The following is a 22,260-nucleotide window of genomic DNA, read 5'->3' on the forward strand; positions in this document are numbered from 1 at the left end:
AAAAATCAGTCAAATTCTGAAGTCTATTATTGTCATGTTTCTGTTGATTATATTCCTGTCCATGTCTATCACCAAGTCACAGGAGATGAATGTTGCAGATCTGGAGTTTATATCAGGTTCTCAGGACTCACTGAAGAAGTCTACCATTTCTCTAGGTGGGTTTTTATCTGGAGGGCATGTCCTTCAGCTAATCTTCAGCCTACGCTCACTTGTCAGGATGCAAAGAGCCTGTGCTAATTGGATTACTGTGGTGTCTTTGTTGACAGTTTAGCTCTCAAATGCTGTACATGGCCTGCAGCCTTCACAGCAATCTGCTATGCTTTTTCTTAAACCCAGGCAAAGAGTTTTATCGCATTACCCTCCTCCTGATGTGCATAAACTAGCTACTGTTTAAAGTTCCACAGTTTCCTCAGCCATGTCCAAACCCTCCTTGCCCCCACCCCAAGGTGCTGCATGTGGGATGCTCTTTGATTCAGCTGGCCTGCTGCAAGTGCTGGGGGCTCAGATGCCTCACATGGAGCCTTGTGTCTTATCTTCCTTGCCCATGGAAATATTTGCACTGATCAAAGTCCTTTGCTGTCATGTGGAAAGCTAGCTACAGACCTCGTGTTGTGTTTGTTCTTTTTAATTAGTTTTATAATTATTTGACAGGACTCATGTTCTTGCTGGGTGCTCCTGCAGTGGAGGCACGTTGGGTGCTTTGTGGAAGCAAGGAGCAGATCACACACCAATGTGATCACTTAGCTCTGGTTTCAGGAGCTACCTTAGTAATTAATCTCCAATATACTTATGAATTCAGCGCTTCCAAACAGTTCTGTGTCTAGGAAATCCTCCTTACTGATTATGGCTTATCTTCTTTTGCTTCTCCATAAGACAGCTGTGGGGCTGGCTGCTTCTTCCCTTCATTTAGCCACTCTCCTCATTTGTTAGCTGAAGAGTCTATCAGTGACAATTTTACACTTTCTCCCCAGATTTTGATTTAAAAAAAAAAGTAAAAGTAGCATATAGCTAAAATTCAGTGACCAGATAACTCGGGCAGTAACCTGTTTCAGGATGGTTCCATTCTCACAGTTACATTTTCACACTTGCTGGCTCCTACTGCCCTTGGTGTCTGTGAGATCAGGTGGAAGATGGAGAGAAGGTTGTGGGTTTTTGGCTGTGGCCTGTACAGTACAAAGTCAAGGCTTGCTGACATGAGGGGCCTGCAAGCACAGACTGTGGTGGGACAGGGTTGCAGCTGAGGGACAAGTGCTGACCCAGCTCTTCTACAATGCAGATGTTCAGTATCTAGCCCTGATGGCCAGGTGTAACCTCAGGATGGTAAGGGATCTCTAAAAATCAACTAGTCCAAGCCCTCTGCCGTGGCTAGCGTTTCAGTCTCTTTTTTTCAAGTTGAATTTCATTAAATAGCTGTGTGAAAGAGCACATTTGACCCTGACACCATGCCCAGCTCAGCTCCCGTTTGCTGTCAGGCACCCTGCTTTGTGTGAGCAAGGCAAGCTGCCTACCTGGTGTGGGTGCCTGCCTGGCTCTGGCACTGACCTCTCTTCCCACCCCTTGGCAAGGAAATGTGCTGGGAGTGCAAGCTCTCAGTGGTGTCCAATGGCACAGAGATCCACAGAGAGCACCTCAGCTTTCCTGTTGGCATCCTGGTCAACAACAGCCTGGTCCCAGTTTAGCATTCCCCTTATTCTAGTGCATGTGAAATCTCTTTTATTGTATTTTACTGTGTATGACATTGCTCTGTCAATTATGAGCAGTTTCTGGAATTATTTTCCTGGTTTTATATTGATGGTATTTCTGTTACCACACCTAAATGGGAGTCATAATTCTCCCAGGCTTTTTGAAAACCTTTGTTATAGCACATTTTCTTATCATCTTTGGTCAAACTGAAATAAAAAATACTTCACTGTGGGAAGTAAAGTGTAATTCATCAAAGTGAAGGTATTTGCTATTATAATTTTATAGGTACATGTAAAACCCCTCCTCACTGATGTAGCTAAATTCCCACACACTGTCATTATTGTGAACATATATATGCATTGCAGATCCTTGGTCTGACAGGAATTACACGCAGGGAGGTTTGTTTTCATTAAAATATTTTAAATAGCAGTTTATTAAACAACAGCAAATTTCTCTGTGACCATAGTTTACAATTGTGTTTTCATTAATTTAGCCAAGTCGAGCCTTGTTTACTGTAAGATTTAGGGAGTTTTTTCCCTATTGTTAAATTTCTAAAAGGTTAGCTGGATAAAATTTTAAGCTGCACAAGTGCATTCTCATTACCCAAACATACATTTGCTAAATGTCAAAACAACCCATATGTTAGACTACCCCTTAAGTGGTTGTGGTTTTTTCTCACTGAAAACGAATCAGATAAGAAAAAAGGGGGAGAGAAACGAGGAGAAAACCCCAAAAACTTGCATATAAGTTATTTGTGCAGAAGATAAAATCATAATGAGATAATGTTTTTTTCCAGTATACCTTATGTTCTGAAAATCCCCTCACCGTGTTCACAGCAGATCAGAGGTGAAAACAAAAGAAAAAAAAAATTCAGGACATTTGAAATGAAATATTCTAGATCTTCCAAAACAAAAAAGAGATTTAGCTTTCAAGGATCAAGGTAATGGAGCTCCTTTTCTCCTGTCTGCAAATAAAAAACTGGGAAACAAAACTGGGAAGCAGTAAAACTGAATTATGAAAAACAGTTTGGACTTCTGTATATATATTTATAATTCCCAAATTACACATTTTTGTTTTCATCAGTGGATAAACAATGGCAAAGTGGCAGGAAGGATGGTTGAGTGCAGAGAGGAGGGTATCAGGATGATATCCTGTTAGGAAGGAAAGAAAAGCATGAAATAGTTTCTTGTGTCTCTGTTCTTTGTGTTATGATGATTGAAAGTTTCGACAGTTGAGCACCAGACTGAGGCCCTTGGCCTTGAACATCAAGATAATTACAGTTGTGCAGAGCGTGGTGGGAACCACAACTTCATTGTTGTTGCCAATGCTCTTTTGTTTAGAGCACCATGGTTCAGTGCCTGCATGGCAGCCCCGCTCCTCCTGGGGCGGGTTTTGTTCGCTGCCCCCAACGCGCCTTCCAGGGAGCCACACGCTCACTCCTCACTTTCTACAACTCAACGTGAGGATACTCCACTTGTCAAACTCTCCATAGAAAAGCTTATGAGACCTTTTACACAGCATTTTCATATGGTATAATTAAAAAGCATGTTTTAATTAGATAGGCCAGCTTCCAAGGGTCAGCACAACTGATGTGCATATGTGTGTAAGAAAGATAAAGATATGAAGATGAATGCCTTATATTAATAATTAACCACATTCTAATTGACACAATTAGTGTGTATTATTATTAGAGTGTATTACACTTATTAGAGTGTATTAACTCTAATAAGATGGTAATCACTTAAGGTTACTTTAAAATTGAATGGTATTTAACAAAAAGGCTGAATTTTAATTCACTGGACTGCTGTAAGCAGAGTTAAGTACAAGCTATGAAAGCTAGCTGGACTAATTTTTTAAGAGTTCATTTAAAAACACTTTTTAAGAAAGTAACTTTTGAATTTCCATCTGTTCTGTAGGTTAAAAAATACATGGATTTTAAAATTTGCTGTGCAAGATGTGTGTGACATTACAATCCCTTTTTCATGACTCATTAAGAAAAAGTCAGTTTCCCTGCTTAAGTTGCTTTTTGTTTTCAGTTTGTGTTCCTGTGCTCTGTACTAAATATTTTTGAGGCTACCAAAACGTAAGATTACAGAATTATATTTTTCACCCTAATCCTTTTAATTTGACAAGCAAAGAGGCATTTTTGATTGGTTTTTTTTAGAATTTTCTTTCAATGTATAACAATGAGAATTTGATCAGCATCAGATTGTTTTGCCAGCTCTACCTATCCCATGATGCTAAACCACTGAACTACAATTCACAGTAAAGACAGACAGACAGTGCTTTTAAGTATACCTTTCTTTTAAGCTGATAATTCTCATATAAAATAAAATATAGAGCTCTGAACTGCCAACTTCCTAACATGCACTTACAATGGTAGATTGACTTTAAGCATGGTTTTCTGTTGCATCATTAATATTTTATGGCTTATCTTCAGTTATTCTCACTAATTGGCCATTATGCTTCTTTCCATCAGAGCTTCGGGGACCACCTAGGGTGTGAAGGGGCATGGTTTGATCTGGGGCCTGCCTGGTTCTAAATTGCCATGATATTTACCATAGCATTGGATTACACTGAAAATGGGAGAGTAGGATTTTCCTGTGAAAACTTCTAATTTTATGGAAAACACAAAAAGCAGGCTCCCACCAGCCCTCCTTTAGTGGAGACACACGGAGTTAGCTGCTTGTGCTGTCAGTCCCAGTGGGCTGCCGGAGACAGGGGGAGATGCCTTCTGTGTTTTGTCTCCTGTGAGCTGAATCTTCATGTCTGTAACAGTTACATGGAGAAAATTAAGTGGGATCTTAGTGAAATAAGGGCTGAACCGTCCTAAAGAGAAGAGCAATGTTTGCCCTTGAAAGGGAGACACCGATCTTCTTTAGCCTTCATTTTTTGTCTTCTTTCAGAGAGCACTTATTTGCAGATGTGTTGCCTTTTTGAACTGCTTTGAGATGCTAACTTGATCAAAAACAAGTCCTAGAGTTTTGCTCTTGCCCACCAATTTAGGAACTGGGAGTTGCAACCCTTTGGTGATCTCTGTGGAAAGCAGCTTAGGGAAACCAGGCTGAAAGTGAGCAGGAAGCCTGATGGTGCCTGAAAGTGTGTCTGGTTTTCCAGCTCCTGAGTTCCTGTTGATAAAAGATGTTATTGCACACACACCCCTGCCCCTGCCACCACGCCTTGCTTGCTTTCCTCATTCACATAATAGTTTAATGTATTTTGAAAAGCCCAGTGGGAGGCCCAAACAGCCTGTGGAACAGCAGCCTTGTGGAGTTAATGGTCTTGGTGGTGGCATTTGGTGCCCAAGGAAGAATTGCAACTCTGTGGCATGAAATAATCTTCCTTGTCATGTGAGCAGAAGCACAATGAGCCTGTCCCCTCCTTCTGCCTCACTGCTGCCCATGGAAGGAGGTGAGAACTAGGCTTGGCAGGTGGTTCCCATGCTGGAGTGCCTGCAGGTGTGCAGGGATGCAAATATGGATCAGCCTGCAAAGGTTGTCCCAAAGGGAATCTGTCCTGCCAACCATGGTGCCTACTCCAGCCTTTGGCTCCCTCCACCTGCCCCTCCTCGAGTAACACTCCTGGAGAGGAATCGAGGGGCACAGAGAGCTGAGAAAACAAAATATAATATCAGAATCTATAGTAAAGGTAGAGGGTGATTGTGCCTCTTAAAAATAAATGGAGGGAGGGATATTCTTCTGTAAATGAATGTGTTATGCAAAGGGATGCTTTGTTCTTACACCTCCAGCTTCTTCACCAGTTTTAAGGTGGGATTTTTTAGGAAGAGATTTATTCCAAGTTATAATGCAAATTGCAGACACAATGGCATAATCTAGTTTGAGGTTTATCTTTGACATCTATAATAATGTTATCCCCCTGATAATACATCCAGAGATAAAGCTTAGGCTTTTATTGAAAGGCACTGCTTCATCACCATATCTTACACCAAATCACTGCAATTTGCATGATGATGAATTGTCTTACATGTAAAACCTGCCACAGAGTTCAACAAAACAGGAAATTTTTGTGCATTTCGTTTTTCTCATGTGTAGATTTGTACTGCATTTAGCTCTGTGAGAGAGACAGAACCTAAAAGGTCTCTAAAGCTTTACCTTACAGGTCAAATGCAGAAGGAGATGATGCCTTGTGAGGGCCCTGTACATTACAATAAATGGTTCAATAATTTAGAAAGCTTAGCAGCCATTGTCAAGTCAGGCAGGAATAAAGATGAAGATGTCAAGAAATTACCCACTGGACCCCACAGAGCAAAATTTGTTGTTAAGTAAGTGTGGCAGGCTAAAGGCTTGGATGCTAAAGGCCTTTTCCAACCAAAAGGATCCTGTGATTCTATGGGTTTTTCTCCTCCACCACATCTAAAGCATTCCAAAAAAGTGCTTTTCCTCAGCATTTCCTCAAAAGCCTCGGGGTGATTATGTCTGGTGCTGTGGGAGCAGGCAGCAGGGGGAAAGCAGACACATTGTGTGCACCCAGCCCACTGGCCCACTGCAGGACACCAGTGCCCAGGTTTCACACAGACATCTTCTTTTGGAGGTATTGCCACCAACCCATGGGCTGGAAAATCATGAGTTACCTTTTTTTTTTTTTTTTTGGCCAAACCTAAGGTGGGCTTCAGAGTTGAGTGTTTTCTTAAATAGAGAATATTTTACTGTGGCATCTGGCTCCTTGCTCACCATGGTGCTGTCAGGAAAAAAACAGTACTCCTGATAAATCTTGGTTTCACTTCTAGTGCTCGCACTGTTCTGGCCTCATGGCTGGAAGGGGAAAGGTGAGTTGCCTGGTGTAGATAGAGTGGAAACTTAATGCCTGGGAATTTTTAATCCTCAACAAATACACAAGGGAGGGAACACAGGTGTTCAGTTGTGACTTTTGTCTATGCTGTGTTCTTGCTGGCAGTGGTGGAAATTGCATAGGAGAATGAGGATCAGTGATCATACAGCATTGAGCATATATCTTCTTGAGAACATGCTCATAATTTCTGAATCCACAGACTAATTCATTTCTCCAACAGATGTGCCCCAAATATCACTAATCCTCCTCAGTATTGTTTCTTCTCCCTCCCACCTCCCCCAATTATTCTTTCTCATTTAAATGCAAAAACGCAAAACAACCCAAATCATCAATCCATCCATCCATCCTTCTCTGCAGGGTGTCTTTTGTTTTGCTTTGTTGTGTGACCAGGGAAGGGGAGGAGTCCAGGGAAAATGGAACATCTTTGCTCAGGCTGATGCTGCTCTGGGATCCTGGCCTGGTTTGGGCTGTCAGAGGGCCAGGCATTGCTGCAGTGGCTGCTCTGCACGTGCATTGCACCAGTGGGCACAGCCTGGAGCAGCTTGAGACATGGGGACCTGCTTTGGCTGCTTTTGCTTTTGTAAAACTCAGTTTAGCTTGGTTTCCAGTGGGGAAAGATCAGCAAGAGTGGGGTCCTGGCCTCTCCCTTGCCTGTTTGGCCCATGGGATATTTTCATGGTGGTCCTCCCTCTCCTCCCAGGAGCTTGCAGGAAGTCAGAGCAGCCAGGGTGCAGAGGTTTTCCTTGAGGACCCTGGTGGGAAGAGGAACTAGGAAGGCTCAAATAGCATCATCCTGTTGAGGTGTGAGTAGGAATGGGAGCTCCCTCAGAACAGACAGTTTGGGCTGGAATTTGACCCCCAAGAGCTCTCATCTACCTTGGGGCCAGCAGATGACACCCACAGTTTCAGAGGCAAATAAAATAAAATAAAAAGCCTCTCACATTCATTATGTTAAAGCATCTCATCATTAAAAATTTTAGGACACTTATTTGGCTGAGTCTTAGAATTTCTTAAAATCTGAATTGTGAGTTATCAGGGATGCCTAGGGGGAACTTTATGGAAGCACAGAGAAGGGAGAAGTGGGATGGTAAAGGAGAGGTATAAGAGATATGTATTTGTATCCAAAAGAGCAGTGGTATCTGCACAGTTTCTTCCCACCAGCTCAGAGCTTAGTGCTTATGCCCACAGAAAACCTAAAGCAGATCCAGAGATAAAAGGGTGATTTCTGGAGTATCTTATTATAGAATCGTTTCTACATATCACCTCAGAGAACTGCTTGGCAAGCTATATGCATAGTGTGACAGGAATGTTTTTGCTGTTACTTTGCTTAGTGTTATAAGGTCAGGTTACTCTCTTGTAAATACATAATATTAAATCTGGAATAGTTAGCAACTGAAATTCTGCAGGACAGCTGTCACTGCAAGTCAGCAGTTTGAGTGTGTATGTGTGAAGTATGTCTATGTAGGTATTTATGTATTATTTTACTTTAACCTGTTTCTTATAATATGACTTTATAAGTCAGAAAGCAGCAAAGGAAGCAGAAAGCAAAAGAAAGGAGGGAAACTCTAAAACAGACCTTAAGCTGGTGTTTCTCCCTATAAGAGGATTTGGGATAATTTTAATTAACCTAGATCAGTCCCAGTTCTAAAAACATGAACAAATGAGTAAAAGAAAAGACCAAAATGTATTTTCAAGTTTAAAGGTTTAGTAGCAGTGTCATTTAGAAACCTCACAAAGGCATGACCATCAGTTTCTGAAGTAGCAGTAGGTCTTTGGCCCTTGATTTCTAAGGAACCCAGATTTTATGTCTGTTACTGAAATGACACTTCTGAGTCACTCATGGAAAATGGTACATGAATTTAGTTGTCCACCAATTAATCTCTGTCTCTGGTACTCCAGTGGCTTCTGTTTGATCCAGTTTCTCCATCATTCAGAAAAAGCTGGCTAATGTTTCTGGGTAGCTGCTCTCTAACTTCTCTCACAAACCCAGTAGAAGTTTGTTTGTTTGTTTGTGTCACGTTTCATTGGTAATTGGCATTTCCTGCCAGTTTGCTGGGAGGTAAAGCTGACCAAAATCCAGTGCTAATTTTTATTATTTGAATTGCACCTATGTTTTAGGCAATTTTTCCTGCAGTACATCCAGGTACAATCAGTGGAGAGAGGTGGGTATCTACTGGAGATGTTAGTCCAGTTCTCCTAAGGCAAGCATTGAGCCACTGGACTCACACATGAGCCATCTAAAATGGCTCAAAGCTGCATTTCCATAGCAGTTAAACCTTTCTAAGAATTCCTGGGTGCATGGTCCTGCCTCCTTCCTATGTGCTTGCTCTGCTATTCATCCCATCAGTTCTAGAAGGGACTTAATCTGAAGATCACTAACACTTCAATAAAGAAATGAATGGTGTTTTGCCATCTTAGCTCTACAAATCAGTCAGCTGCAGGATTACATGAATGCCTGCACAAGGGAGGGGGAGGGAATTGCAGCATGCTTGGGGAAAGGTGGTAACTCCCACTCCTCTGAGCTATGGTGAAACCACCCCTGAAGCACAGGATCCCAACCTCTATCTCTTGTCCCAGTAGAGATTTCCAAGCTGATTCTGCAGCTAATTTGTTTTTAACAACCTTCTTATTTCTTAGTGCACTGATTGCTTTGGTGCCAATTGTCATGTAAGGTTAGTAGTGCTTTAATTACTAGAGGAAAAGGAGGATTGATTTCCCATCATGTGCAAGACAACAAATGCATTTTTAATGTAGTAGTTGGTTCTTTATTAGGGCAAACGGTCAATAGGAATTGTTTTAAGAATTTAGTTCTACTTCTTGTTGTTTCTCCTTTTGCCTTAATTCTTATGGATTCTCCTTTCCACTTTAAAGTATATAATTTTAGGTCAGCTGCTTAAATCAGTTTCTCAACATGTTGTTTATTCTGGCAAAGCAACTATAAGCATAGAGAAAATTAATATGTGTCTAGAGCGAGTGGCAGGATGAGGAAAGGAGAAAAGAATCAATTCAAACAATTACAGACAGTGAGTAAAAAATTAATGTGTCCAGGGAAACTGATGAAAACAGAACATCAGTGCAAATTTGCTGCTTCATGTATATATATATTTAATGTACTGTTTCAGTTGAATACAATCCGAGAATAGTAAAAAAATTTGAGGACTAGTCCCTAAACTGGTGTATTGGTGAAACACACTGCAGTAAACTGATGTGAAGAGGAATTCTGTATGTATTTGAATGCCACCATTTTGTTTCCAGCAAGCTTTCAAACATTTTACAGCATTGTTGTAAAGTCAAACAACTCATCGGCAAAACCACAGTTTTTGCAGATTTCTGCAAAGACCAGCTCATTGATGCACACCAGTGTGTAGCTTGAAACCCACAATGTTCAACTCACAAGGCATTTGCAATTGTGATATTATTGTCTCAGGTTTGGTTTTTTTTCACAAGACAGCTTTTTTTTTCACTTTTTTCATCGTCATTTATTGTTTATTAGTTAAACTTTTATTACTTTATTTGGAATTGGTCAGAGGAAGACCAAATTTAGCCAGCCTTTGTATTTGCCTGTTCTTGTTATTTTGCACCTGCTATCATGTTGTCCTCACTTACATAAACTTAACAGGAACTTTATGATTAACGTCTTTGTAGCATTAGTCCTAAAATTGAAGAGGATAGGTATGTATTAAAGATAGGATGTTTGTGAGTAGTTTGCAGCATCCAAAGCAACTATGACATTTTGATCTCAAGGGCATTAAAAACAGGAAGCACTACATAAAGGGCTGCAGAAAAGCCACAGGACTAGTAGCTTTAAAAGTCATCAGTATTAATTGGGAGCCTATAAGTTCAGCTACTGGCATGTCACAGTAAATCATTTTCTGGCAAGGGCAGAATTTTTTCAAAGCCCAGGAATCTGCTGGCAGATAACAGGCAGCCACAGCCCGTGTTATCTGAGAGTGCATGCTTTAGCTTCAGCAGCTGGAGGGGCTGAGCTTCACATCCCCTGCTTGGATCCCACGGAGCTGTGATGTGTAACTAGTTTGTTCAGTGATTCCTAAAATGCAAGCCAGTGTGAAAAATGAAATTATATTAGTCAAGGAAATGCTGTGAGGAGCAAAGGAGGGTTTCACAGGCTGGGTGAGGGGCTGAGCCATGCCGCCATCACCAGCCTCACAGACTGACTCCAGGCTGTGTGTGACAGCTATTTGGGCTGTGCTTTTATCACCCCAGCCCCTCCAGACCCTCACTGCACAGCAGCTCTCCCCCTTCTGTGCTATTTTTTCCTACCAGACTCTAAGGCCACCCTTTGAGGGCACGTGCCAGCCCTGCGACCTTCCGCTGCAAGCAGGCACACAGGTGCTTTTCATTCCCAGGGGCTGGCACAGGCAGCTCCTTCCTCTCCTGCTCCTCAGGCAGCTCTTCCCTTAGGGCCTTCTGGCTCCAGCCAGCAACCAGCTCTTCCTTCAAGTCCATGCAGGCTTTGGTTCCAATTCTGAGGATGGTTTTCAGGCTGTGCCTCAAAACTCCTGCAGGGCAGAGCTGTGGGACAGTGGTGTGTCCAAGGGGAGGTGGCTGCCCTTGGAAGTGGCAAACCCGAGGGTGACACAAAGGTGCCTTCTGTTGCCAGTCCTGATCAAAGCAGTGCTTCCAATCCTTGCTCAGATGGCTACTCCAAAAGGCAAAAATGCTCTGTTTCTAAATCATTCCAGGCACTTTTGGAGAAAAGGGTAATTAAGGTTTTTAAGTTTAAAAAACAAAAAGTTTTTTGGTAACCTTTGTGTCTCAAAGCACAGTGACACCTTGGATTTACTGTTGAGATTTCAAAACCACTATTTTAATATATTTTGGTAAATACACATAAAATATGAAAATTCAACATCAAAGAATATGCATCAAATGCAGTTCTCATTTACATTACAGACTTAAGAGAATTCAGAATAATTTTAGTAACTGGGACATCAATGATGCTACAACTGAATAAATATGGGACAAAGAATCTTGAAGTATATTATTTTAATTTACTTCTTTACACATCATAATGAAAAGAAGTAATAAAACCAATACAATATAACTTTTCTGTAGGCTTTTCTCTTAAACAGTTCTATGCCCGTATAGGTATCTAAACAAACACTCTATATATTCTTGTTATATCACAGAATTAATACAGAACCATCAATGACTTCCAGCTTAGGCTTTTATATTTCACCTCTGTATTGCCATGGCAATTCCACAGCATGCTGCAATGCCAGGAATCCCTCCTTTTAGCTCACCCTTTTTCTCTCTGTGTATTCAAGCCTCTGTGTTATTTGCTTTTACAAAACACATCATTCTGTTCCCAGAAAGCCTTGAAGATTACATTCTTCTGTGAGTCAGGGAGTTATTTCACAAAATATCCTACTACTTTTTTTAAATCAACAAACCTCTGTTTTTTCTTTCTGTAGGAATTTTGTTTTTCCACTTTTTTGAGAGTTTTGGTACACAAGATATGTGTATAAGGGCTGTGTTTATGCAGTGGTTCATTAACAAGTGCTTGCTGTAGTGTCCTCTTAAAACATCTGATGCATGTGTGCACCATATCCAGTATACAGAGGGATGTCTTGGATGATATATACATTTTTTTCCAAAAGAAACACATTATAGCGCATTTAAAAATATTAAGGAAAGTATATTCACATAATCTTGCCTGATATGTAGAGCTGATAAATGGAAACAGGAAGATATTTATCAAGTGATTTTCACAGCATTTCACTTAATATGTTAAAATGAGAATATAGGAACATGAGTGCTGAAGGGGAAAACCTCTAAGCAGAGGCTTGGACTCAAGGCTATGTGGTTTATTAGTTCAGAGTAATGCACAGAGCAGGTCCATCCTCCAGAGCTGGCCCCTCCTGGTTGGGGTGTGCCTGGCTCCTGATCACAGCAGTCTTGAGTTTGCTCCTTCATTTTGCCAGCTTAAGCCATACCTGGTCTGAAAAGCAAGTGATGTTGATGCAAGAAGAAAAAGGCAGCAAAGCCAGAGAGCCAAAACCACAAAGCTGCCCACCTCACCTTATCTCAGAGATCACTGCCCTTGGGGCAGTGGCTACACCAGCTGCAAACCATGGCATTTACAGCCTGGCACAGAAAGAAGCTGCAGCCCCAGCTCTGGGTGCACTGTAGTGCTGCCTTCAGCCTCCCAGTGTGGGCAGCTTTGGCGTGGGAACCTGTGGGAGCTGGGCTGTGGAGCACTAAATGGAACAAAACTTTCCATTTAAATTTGCCTTTGTTAATGAGTCACTGCCCACAGCTCCTGCTGCTTTTACTTTCCTGCAGGAATGTGTTTTCACGGTTTTAACTGTGCTTGGATCAATCACAGGACCATGGAATGGTCAGGGTTGGGAGGGGTCTCTGCTCCTCCAGACCCCTGCTAAAGCAGGGTCACACACAGCAAGTTGCGCAGGATCATGTCCAGATGGGTTTCAAATATCTCCACTGAAAGAGACTCCACAGCCTCGCTGGGCAGTCCATTCCAGTGCTCTGTCATCCTCAAAGGACAGAAGGTTTTTCTCATTCTCAGATGGAATTTCCTGCTTTTCAGTCTGTGCCTGTTGCCCCTTGTCCTCTTGCTGAGCACTGCAAAGAGCCTGTCCCAATGTAATTGTATCATCTGGTGGCAGTGGTCATGCAAACACTGAAGTGTCAGAAATGTATTCCTTCATCTGGCTGTGTTGAGTAGTATTGCTCTACATTTATTTGTCAGACACCATTACTGGGTTCAATTCAACTGCATATGCCACCTCCAGTTCCTCTGAACAGTTTTACATGTGGGATGTGAACATACCATAGGAAGACACTTGTCAAAATGCCAATGTTAACTAATTAACTCACACAGAGGGTTTGGCTTTCTGTACAATGATTAATCCAGCAGCTGCTTTTGTCCCAGCCACAGCAGATAGTTTATAATTAATGTCCTCTGTACCTTTTTTTTTTTTTAATTGGGATTTATTCTCAGATTTTGGGTAAGCACAGGGCAGAAACCCATGGCATACATACAAAGCAAGACACTGCATTCTTTAGTATTGTATTTAACACATCCTACTACATGCTTTGGGGATGAATAAAGACAAATTATTTAGGGGTGAAACAACTTAGCAAGTGGCACACAAAATCCATGACTTCTATGGAGAGTTAATGTGCCCTTCTCCAAAGGGTTCAGAAAATTGTCATCGCCTGCAGGATACATGTGTGGGAAAAGGTGGAAGCAATCCCTATGTCATCTGTATCCTGCTTGTTCTTACTATAGACATTTTGAGAGCTTTGTCATGAGCTCAGCCATGTCCTGCTGCCACCATGGGCAGCAAAGCCAAATCCCATTTGAGACAAAGTGAAACCATTTATCTGTTTTACACAATTTTCAACTATAGTGAAACACCAAAACAATTTGCACATATTTTGGTTGACAGAGAATGTGCAGGGTTTTTACCTCCCCCATCTAGATCTGTCACCAGGTCTGTATTTGTCACTCAGTTTGGAAACAGCCAAGGAATCTGAAAACTATAGGCCAATGTTGTTGGATATTTGCAAGAGGATTGCTTAGCAAATCATATTCCACACTTCCCTGAAAATTCAGACTTGAAGAAGATGCAGCATTCTTACCCCCAGCAATCACAGGCTTGTACCTCAGTTGCTATGGGGATCAGGTGCGTGAGTTTGGAAGCAGCCTGACCTGTAGCAGAACCCCTTGGGTAGCTGAGTGTCTCAGCTTGGTGCCGGGCTGAGGTGCCCCCTTCCCTGACGTCTGCTTCTCCCGTTGCAGGAGAGTCCTGCGAGGTGAACGCGCGCTCCGGCCGCTGCGCCCCGGGCGTCTGCAAGAACGGGGGCACCTGCGTGAACCTGCTCATCGGGGGCTTCAAGTGCGAGTGCCCCCCCGGCGAGTACGAGCGGCCCTACTGCGAGATGACCACCAGGAGCTTCCCCCCTCAGTCCTTCATCACCTTCAAGGGGCTGCGGCAGCGCTTCCACTTCACCGTCTCCCTCATGTGAGTCCCAGCGGGGAGGGGTTCTGGGGCTGGTGGCTTCTCGCTCCAGCTTGGGACTGTTTGTCACGTACTGATGGCCACCAAAGACCTGCCCCTGAAGGTCACTGCAGGGATTTCTGACAGTGAATCCTGCGAGCAGGGCATGTTATTTGAAAGCATTTGATTTTCTGCCCTGCTGTGCATGTTTCTCTGTTGCTGACTCACAACCTTCCCTGTTGGAGCCAGGAGAAAGGATACCAGGACCACTCTGGCCACCCATCACCAGCCTTGAGCTGCAGCAGTGCTGGGGTGAATGTTGGGTTTGATACTTTTACTGTCTGGGCCTTTGGCTTCCTGACCTTCAGCCCAGCTTCAGAACCAATCTACTTGTGCTCCTTGTTTGGGAGCACTCTTCCCATCTCCTGTTTCCCCACCTGTGAGAGGACCTGGGCATGTCAGGCCATGGCTGAGCACAGTCTGGTCCTTCTCAGGTTCTAACTTTGGGACAGCCCCAACTGGTCCAGCTCCTCACTTAGCTCTTTCTGGCCTTCACACCCATATCCTGCTGCTGGTCCCATCCCAGCTCCCAGGCTCTAGTCTTATCCCCATCCCAACTGCCCCTACATCCACGTGTTGGGCAGTCTTCTTCTGGGCTCTCACTTTTCCCCTGGGGGTGCTCAGGGAGGCAAGGAGGAGCAATGATAGCTGCCACAGCCTTGGGCAAGGGCCCTCCCTCACCAATGAAAAACCCCTCTTCTGGAGAAGACTTCTTGGGTCATAGTGCTTGCTGGGTGTGGAGCCAGAGCTCCAGGTGCACAGATTCCTCTCCTCTGGGGAAGGGCTGGGTTTGCAGCTCTCCCATGGTTTAACTGGTCAGGATTGACTTTTGGTTTTCCCTCACAGGTGACTGAGTAAACAACACAAAATGTGTTATTCCTGACCCCAAAGAGCAGAGCTGGGGATTTTTTGATAGGTACAGCAGCAGCTGCAAGGGCGGAGCTCTGTGGATCTGCCCAGAGAAAGTGCTCAGGGAGGTCAAACAGATTTCAGGCTTATGTCTCCTCCAGCACCCAGCCATTACCTGGTGTTTCATATCTGTCAGGAGCCAGATCACTTTTTTACAGCATGTTTTTCAGTACTGTCCTTTAGCATAGTTTACTTTCCTGAGCTAAGATCCCAGAGAGACTCCCCATGTAATTACTTTTGTTAATAGAAGTAATGCAAAATCCTTGTAAATGTTCAAGGCCAAGCTGGATGGGACTTGGAGCAACCTGGTCTAGTGGCAGCTGTCCCTGCCCATGGCAGGGGGCTGGAACTGGATGGTCTTTATGGTCCATTCCAACCCAAACCATTCTATCATTTTATGATTTCTACCATTTTATCTTTCATCTGCCTTAATCCTAAAGCCAAAATTTTATGGAATCTTGAAATTTTGGTTAAATCAGAAAGCACAGATGTGGTTTGCACACAAGCTGAGGCAAGGGAGACTTGTGCCTGTGAAGATTGTTTTAGAGCATCAGGTCTAAGTACACAGGAAAACCAAGGAGCAAAAGGCTCTGTTGGGTTTGTCAGACCCACAGTGAGCAAACAAAGGTGCAGTCTGGGCTGGCTGCCAGCTTGAATTGCCTGCACTACCCTTGACTTGTCCCCTCAGCCATGAGGTGTCATTTTTCAGGCTTTTGGAAAGAGGGCTTTGACGTTTAGGGTGCTTTAAGTTAAAATTACTCAAATGCCCTGTGTAGAGGTTGTTGAGAAATAGCAAAGTACTGTACAAGAGTAGTCCTTACACCATCTTTAGGGGCTTCTTCACCATCTTTAGAACCACAATGGCTTATTTAGTCACTGCTTACTCCATTTGGTGTGACAATAAGATTTCTAGGCCATTGTGAGATTCACCCCCCACTGTCTGCAATGGCCACACATTTAGCTTTTCATACCTGAAGTTCACTTTTATTTACACTAGCTATTTCTTTGGCTTTTATTATCCTTCAGTGGAGGAGGAAAACATTATGTGAGGACAGCAGGATTTAGCAGTTTGACTGCTAACGATGATGATTTACCATTACATGTTTTGTGATTTGGGAGCATTTGTAAAATCCCAGGGAGTCCAGCTTCCCTCAGCCTCCAGTGACCCACTCCTAGCAAAGAGCAGAGTATTTGCCTTGTCCAGTCTCATAACTAAAATGTTTTTTAAAAGTATTTAGGTTACTGACCATGCATGTCTTTCTGCTCCCAATATTATTTATCTTTCTTGCTTAATTCCAACACTTACTACTCCTTCACTCCAAGAGACACTGTTAGTGGAGAGGTTTTCTCATTATTTACGCAAAATTCTGTAAGAAAGAGAGTCTTTTGTTTCCTGTGTCATGAAATGAAACATATCCCTTCTATCAAAAACCAGCATTTTTCCCCCAGCTGGTGGGTGACAACCAGACAAGTTCAAAAGCAGTAGTACTTTTAACAACAAGTATTATATAAAAGTTACTTTTGACTAGTGGCAAAGAATGGAACTGAGCACAGATAAAGAAATATACAAAATGGCTTCTTAATGTATTAGTTTAATAAATAATGGTTTCATACTTAAAATTATTGTAGGAAATTGTAAGAATATGAGAAAATATATTCAAAAAGAACTAAGCTTCCTGTTATTGCTGCCAGATTAAATCTTTCTGCCCACTGAAGAAGCAGCACTAGCATTATTCTGCACAGATGTAATCAAAATATTTGGATGAAGCAGTTATCCATGAAAAAATGGTCTTGGGAAATGTTTTACAGGAACTGTATTCCTTTGGATGGAATGTTTGATGGTGAAAAGAGAAAATTAAATCTGTGTTTTGGTAATATTGGTATATTTCAATGATATTGTTGTAATTAATTTAGTTTGCATTTTATTTGTATACTATTATACTATGATAAGACGAGAAATAAATATGTATATCAAAACTGATTAAAAGTAATCAAAACATTAATTAATATTTTTATGGACTATAATGAATATTCTTTGAAATTTGAATTTTACAGGAAATATCAAATTTGTGACTTCTGTTTTTTGAACCAGAACAACTCATTATCCTTCAAAAACATTAAAAAATATATTAATAAAATTTCCCATTTCCATGTAGCTCAAATTCTGAAAGGTCTCTACTCAGTGTGATCCACAGCATACATATGTCTGACAAAAAATTTTGGTAAAAATTATTCTTTATCTTTGGAACTTTTTCTTTCAAATACCAACCCTGGTATTCTAAATTACTGCTTGGTTCCCATTCTCTGAAATGCAGGTTTTGCTGCATCACGTGAGAGTCTTGCTATTAGACATGATATGACAGGCACCAGAGTCACTTCTTTTGTCTGTGGAAGACAGATTTCATTTCATTAGCTGTGTTCAGTATTTCATTCATTTGTAGGAAAATGGGTTAATTTAAATCAGGCATATTTCCTGAAGTTCAGGATACAAAATCAGACTAAATTGCCATTGGGAAATGCAAGAAATTCCCATGGTTTCTCTCTTTTTCTCTCTTTATCTAATATTAATATTTGTAAAAATGTTTATGTAAAGTGTAATATTTTTTTTTGCATTTCTGAGTAGATGAAAGCTGTGTGCAACTCTCCAGAGATAAGATAATTCAATTTAAAAATATAAAATACAACGAGCAGAAATTTTTTAAAAATGGTCTGTGCTGACAAAAAAATAGGCTTTTTTAAAAGCGGGGTTTCCCCTTTTTCTGCAGGAAAGATACATCCCATATTAGTAGCACAAGATAAACAAAATCCCAATGCACCTGTTGGTGCTGATCTAGTGAAATCATTTGAGTGTTTATTTTCTTTCTTCCACTTGACTGACCTGTTGATTGACTAACTCTGATTTTCCACATGGCATTATTAAAGTAACTTTTGTCTTTCCCCTTACTCCCCCATGAGGCTTTTTTGATCAGTTGATGACTGTCCTAGGACACTGTAGCATTTAGACAGCAAGCAGGCAGCAAGGATCCCCCCTTTGAAGTGAAAATGCTTTCTAGCTGTCACACTGTTTGCAGAGTGTAATAAGTGCTACTGTTTGGTGAGTGTCAGATACTGCTGTTGCATCTTGTGTCTGCCTAATTTTAGCCCTCGTGAGGGTCAGCAGATCTCTGCAGAGTAGATTTCTGTAATTTCCATCTGCTTGCCTTGTTGATTGTGAAAGAGTAGATTTATCCTGCGGCTGACTCCTCAGTTTTACAATTTTCTCTCTGCAGATTGATTCAAAGGCTTGTTTATCTGCTAAACACAATGCCTTCTTTCTTCTGGGTGACTTGACCATCAGTCCCTAATCCATAAGCTGTTAAGCACAAGCTAACTCCATGTCTCTGTGTTCTAGGTTTGCAACCAGGGAGAGGAATGCTCTCCTCCTCTACAACGGGCGTTTCAACGAGAAGCACGACTTCATTGCCTTGGAGATCATCGAGGAGCAGATCCAGCTCACCTTCTCTGCAGGTGAGCTTTCACTCGAGTCAAGCATTCCTCATTGAAGTCAGGACATCCTCTCAAGCCATTTGGAAATGCACTTCAGTGATTTTATATGGCTATTTGCTGCCTCATTAATTTACTGGCTGACATTGCACAGTAAACAACTGATGCCGGGTGTGCTCCAGATTGTAGCGGTTTGTGGTGATCACTCTCACTGTCGTAGGCAGGAGCTTGTCAACATATCAGTTATAAAAGCCAGAGTTTATGACTACTATAAAAGATTGGCACTAGCCTGAATGTTGGCCTCCAAGCCAATGTTTGCTTAAATTTAAATGGGACTTCATTTTATCATACTGTGATAAATGTTGTGTGTTTATACTACACCATCAGAGGTGCATAAATGTTATCTTAAAAATCAATGCAAGCCAAAGGAAAAGCTAGCAGAAGTGAAAATGGCCTGCCATTCATTAGGGACTGGGGAGGAGCAGTCTGTCTCTAGAATGCATTTCTGCCCTGGAGAAGCACCTCCTCTTAGAAGAAGCCATAAAAACCAATAAATTGAAGAGAACTGTGAATTGAGGAGAACTGCATGCTCATTGCTACAGTGGGCCAGGAAACAACAAGTGGCAACTTTGGCTGCTTTCTGCACTAGAACTGAGCAAGTGTCTTTGGTGCTTGTAGGAGAAGAGAGAGGGGAGGGCTGACAAGCAAAGTTCAAGCAGGACATATGCCCAGAAGCAGATCTGTGCTTTCAGTGACTTAATGAAATCTCAGTAGTGTAGACAAACTCTGGTTGTCATAGGTTTAAGGTATTTTTCTACTGAAACTAAAACAAATATCTAGAAAGGGCTGTTGTCCTTTAAGTCAAGTAGAGTTATGGGTAGGTGAAGTGAGATGTTTGTGCCTCTATATTGGGCACGTAGTTCAGGAAATAATCCTGCTATTTCCCATTATCCATATTCAGGACAACTCCTGTTTTATTTTTGTGGAAAGTGAGACATTGCAAGCAGTAAAGCCATAGAAGCAGAAGCACTGCCTGCATTGGTGTTGCACACTCATCACCAGTGATGGCTGCTGCCCTCAGACCCCGTGCTGAATCCTGTGTGACCCCATTGATTTACCAGCAATGCTGAGTGCATAGTGGGCCCTTTGGGTTGAAGATATCCAGTTACATTTCCCCTTTATTACCTCAAAGTTGTCCAAATTAGATTTTAAGGCAGGTTTCTGAATGGATTAGTCTAAGGAAATAACATGTTGCAGAGAGATGTGCTTTCTTCTGTAGCTCTACTTCGCCTGTCTAAACTTGAATCAAATTGCTTGGAAGGTACCCTGAGGATGAATGGGAAAAAAATAAATTCTGCTTGCACTTATAGGCATTTAAATGTGAAGGAACTCCTTTAAGATACATGAAACTAAATTTAGATTTGCACTGCTGCACCTGAGAGCAGGTCTGGTCCTGCATATTACAAATGGTATTTTCTTTGGAAGGAGAATGGTTTATGTTTTATAGTTTTAAGTGGCTTTTAATGAACAGTACAAGTTTTGGGCACCTGATCTCACTGTGTTACATGTCGCAACAACTTTTTCTCAGAAAGCAGAGCAAAAGGATTGCAGAACAGTGATCTTCCTTTTGCAGACACTTGATAGCTGAATAAAAAGCCCAATTATTTGTATAGATTTTATCACTAAATGATAAAAACCATCACAGCAGGATGTCATACATGCTAAACTGAAATATGTATTGTTTAAATCACAGAAATACATGGGATGGGAGTTAAAGGAGAGTAGGGGACACAAGAATAATACTTGACTTAGGTATTTGTTGCAAATACAGAGTTGAAAGTACTTTTTAAGCTCAACAATACTATGAGCTTTGTTAGTTTACAGGGGGAGTTACTTTTCCTGTGGTTTATTATGTAGAATTTTCCAACTGTTAAAAAAAAAAGAAAAAAAAAGTGAGCAATCCCTTCTCTGTGCCAGGCCTATTATGTACTTTCAACATGAATGTTTATTTTGCTGCTACCTCAAAACAGATATGCCTGGTTACTGAGCTGGGTCTACTGACTCTGTCCTGGCTTAAAAGCTTCAGCTTTCCAATTGCAATGGCAAAGTCTTGCTTTCAAATATAAACACTGAAAGGCTGCCAATAATTTCATTAATCACTGGTAAAATTTTGCTGAGCCCAAGGTTACCAAGGGTTTTATACTAGAGTACTTTTGGATTTCACTGTCTCAGCTCTAACAGGGAATAGCTTCCCTTCCCTGACAAAATATTCCATCACAATACTCATCATACTAAAAAAACACCTCAAAGGGTGCTCGTGGCAAAAATGCAGAAAAATTCATGTACATTTCTCCCTCAGTTGATCACTTCAGCAATAGTTGCAGGTACTCAATGCATCTGCTACCACACTTTGGAGAAGCATGATAAAAAAAATGTAAGTCACCCAAATGTGCCAAAAAATGGTTTTTGTGCACCAGAGTAACTCCATGAAACTGGGGATATTTGTTGTAGTGCAGGACAAACCCAGTTTCCTCCCCGATGAGGCAAGGTGGCTGCATCCTGTGCCCAGTGAGGGTCTCTCTGTGTTTCTTGCAGTGATGGTGACTCACTTGTCCCTCCTGGCTGTTTTGCAGGGGAGACAACCACGACGGTGGCGCCGTTCATTGCGGGCGGGGTCAGCGACGGGCAGTGGCACTCGGTGCAGGTGCAGTACTACAACAAGGTAAGGCTGATGGTGCTGCTGCTGACCCTGCTGTTCACACAGCAACAGGGGCACCTGGCTCTGGCCTGACATGTGCAGGTGACTGAATTGTATTTGTTTCACCAGGCACCTTTGTACAGCTCTGCACAAATGGTCTTGCTTACCTTGCCTGGAACAAAAATTCTCTCATAGGACTTTTGAGTTTTGACCCAGGAAGGCAAAACTAGATGTAGTCCATTTTTTCCAGAAATACTCCTAGGGAAACCTTCATGTACTGGGAACTATTTTAATTTTCAGTTTTTTAAGCTGTTACAAGTGTCAGTGTATCTAAACCAACTGATTCACTTGTGTCTCATTAAAAAAATTGTGCTGTGCAGCAGCCTTCAATGTAATAACTACCAACCAGTGTAGAATTTCCTGAAACAAAGAAAATTCTTTCCTGTAGCTGTCTTTTCTTGTCAAATTATGAGTTTAGCTAGCACTAGCTTCTCTGGTTTGTAAAATATCATTATTAAAAGGTGCACAGCTTTCAGTAATAAAACACTTACTAAGTAATTTTTTGTCTGCTATATAAAAGGATACACAAGAGAAACTCAAAAGTTGTCACTGCATGCAGTCCATGCCACT

At 41.8% G+C, this 22,260-nt stretch overlaps 1 protein-coding gene across 7 annotated transcripts in view; it reads left to right on the plus strand.

The window, feature by feature from the left end:
- Positions 1-22,260, plus strand: part of CELSR1 (cadherin EGF LAG seven-pass G-type receptor 1) — a 165,707-nt gene that overhangs the window by 75,712 nt on the left and 67,735 nt on the right. For all 7 annotated transcript variants that reach the window (XM_071423862.1, XM_071423864.1, XM_071423865.1 and 4 more), the window contains exons 3-5: positions 14,282-14,504; positions 18,841-18,956; positions 21,566-21,654. In XM_071423862.1, the coding sequence (XP_071279963.1) occupies positions 14,282-14,504; positions 18,841-18,956; positions 21,566-21,654 (428 nt within the window). The remainder of the gene's footprint in view (positions 1-14,281; positions 14,505-18,840; positions 18,957-21,565; positions 21,655-22,260) is intronic.

This window comes from Agelaius tricolor, unplaced genomic scaffold (genome assembly GCF_023055355.1).
Source record: "Agelaius tricolor isolate 1412-34295 unplaced genomic scaffold, bAgeTri1.0.p SCAF_3, whole genome shotgun sequence".
In the NCBI taxonomy this organism is placed as follows: Eukaryota; Metazoa; Chordata; class Aves; order Passeriformes; family Icteridae; genus Agelaius; species Agelaius tricolor.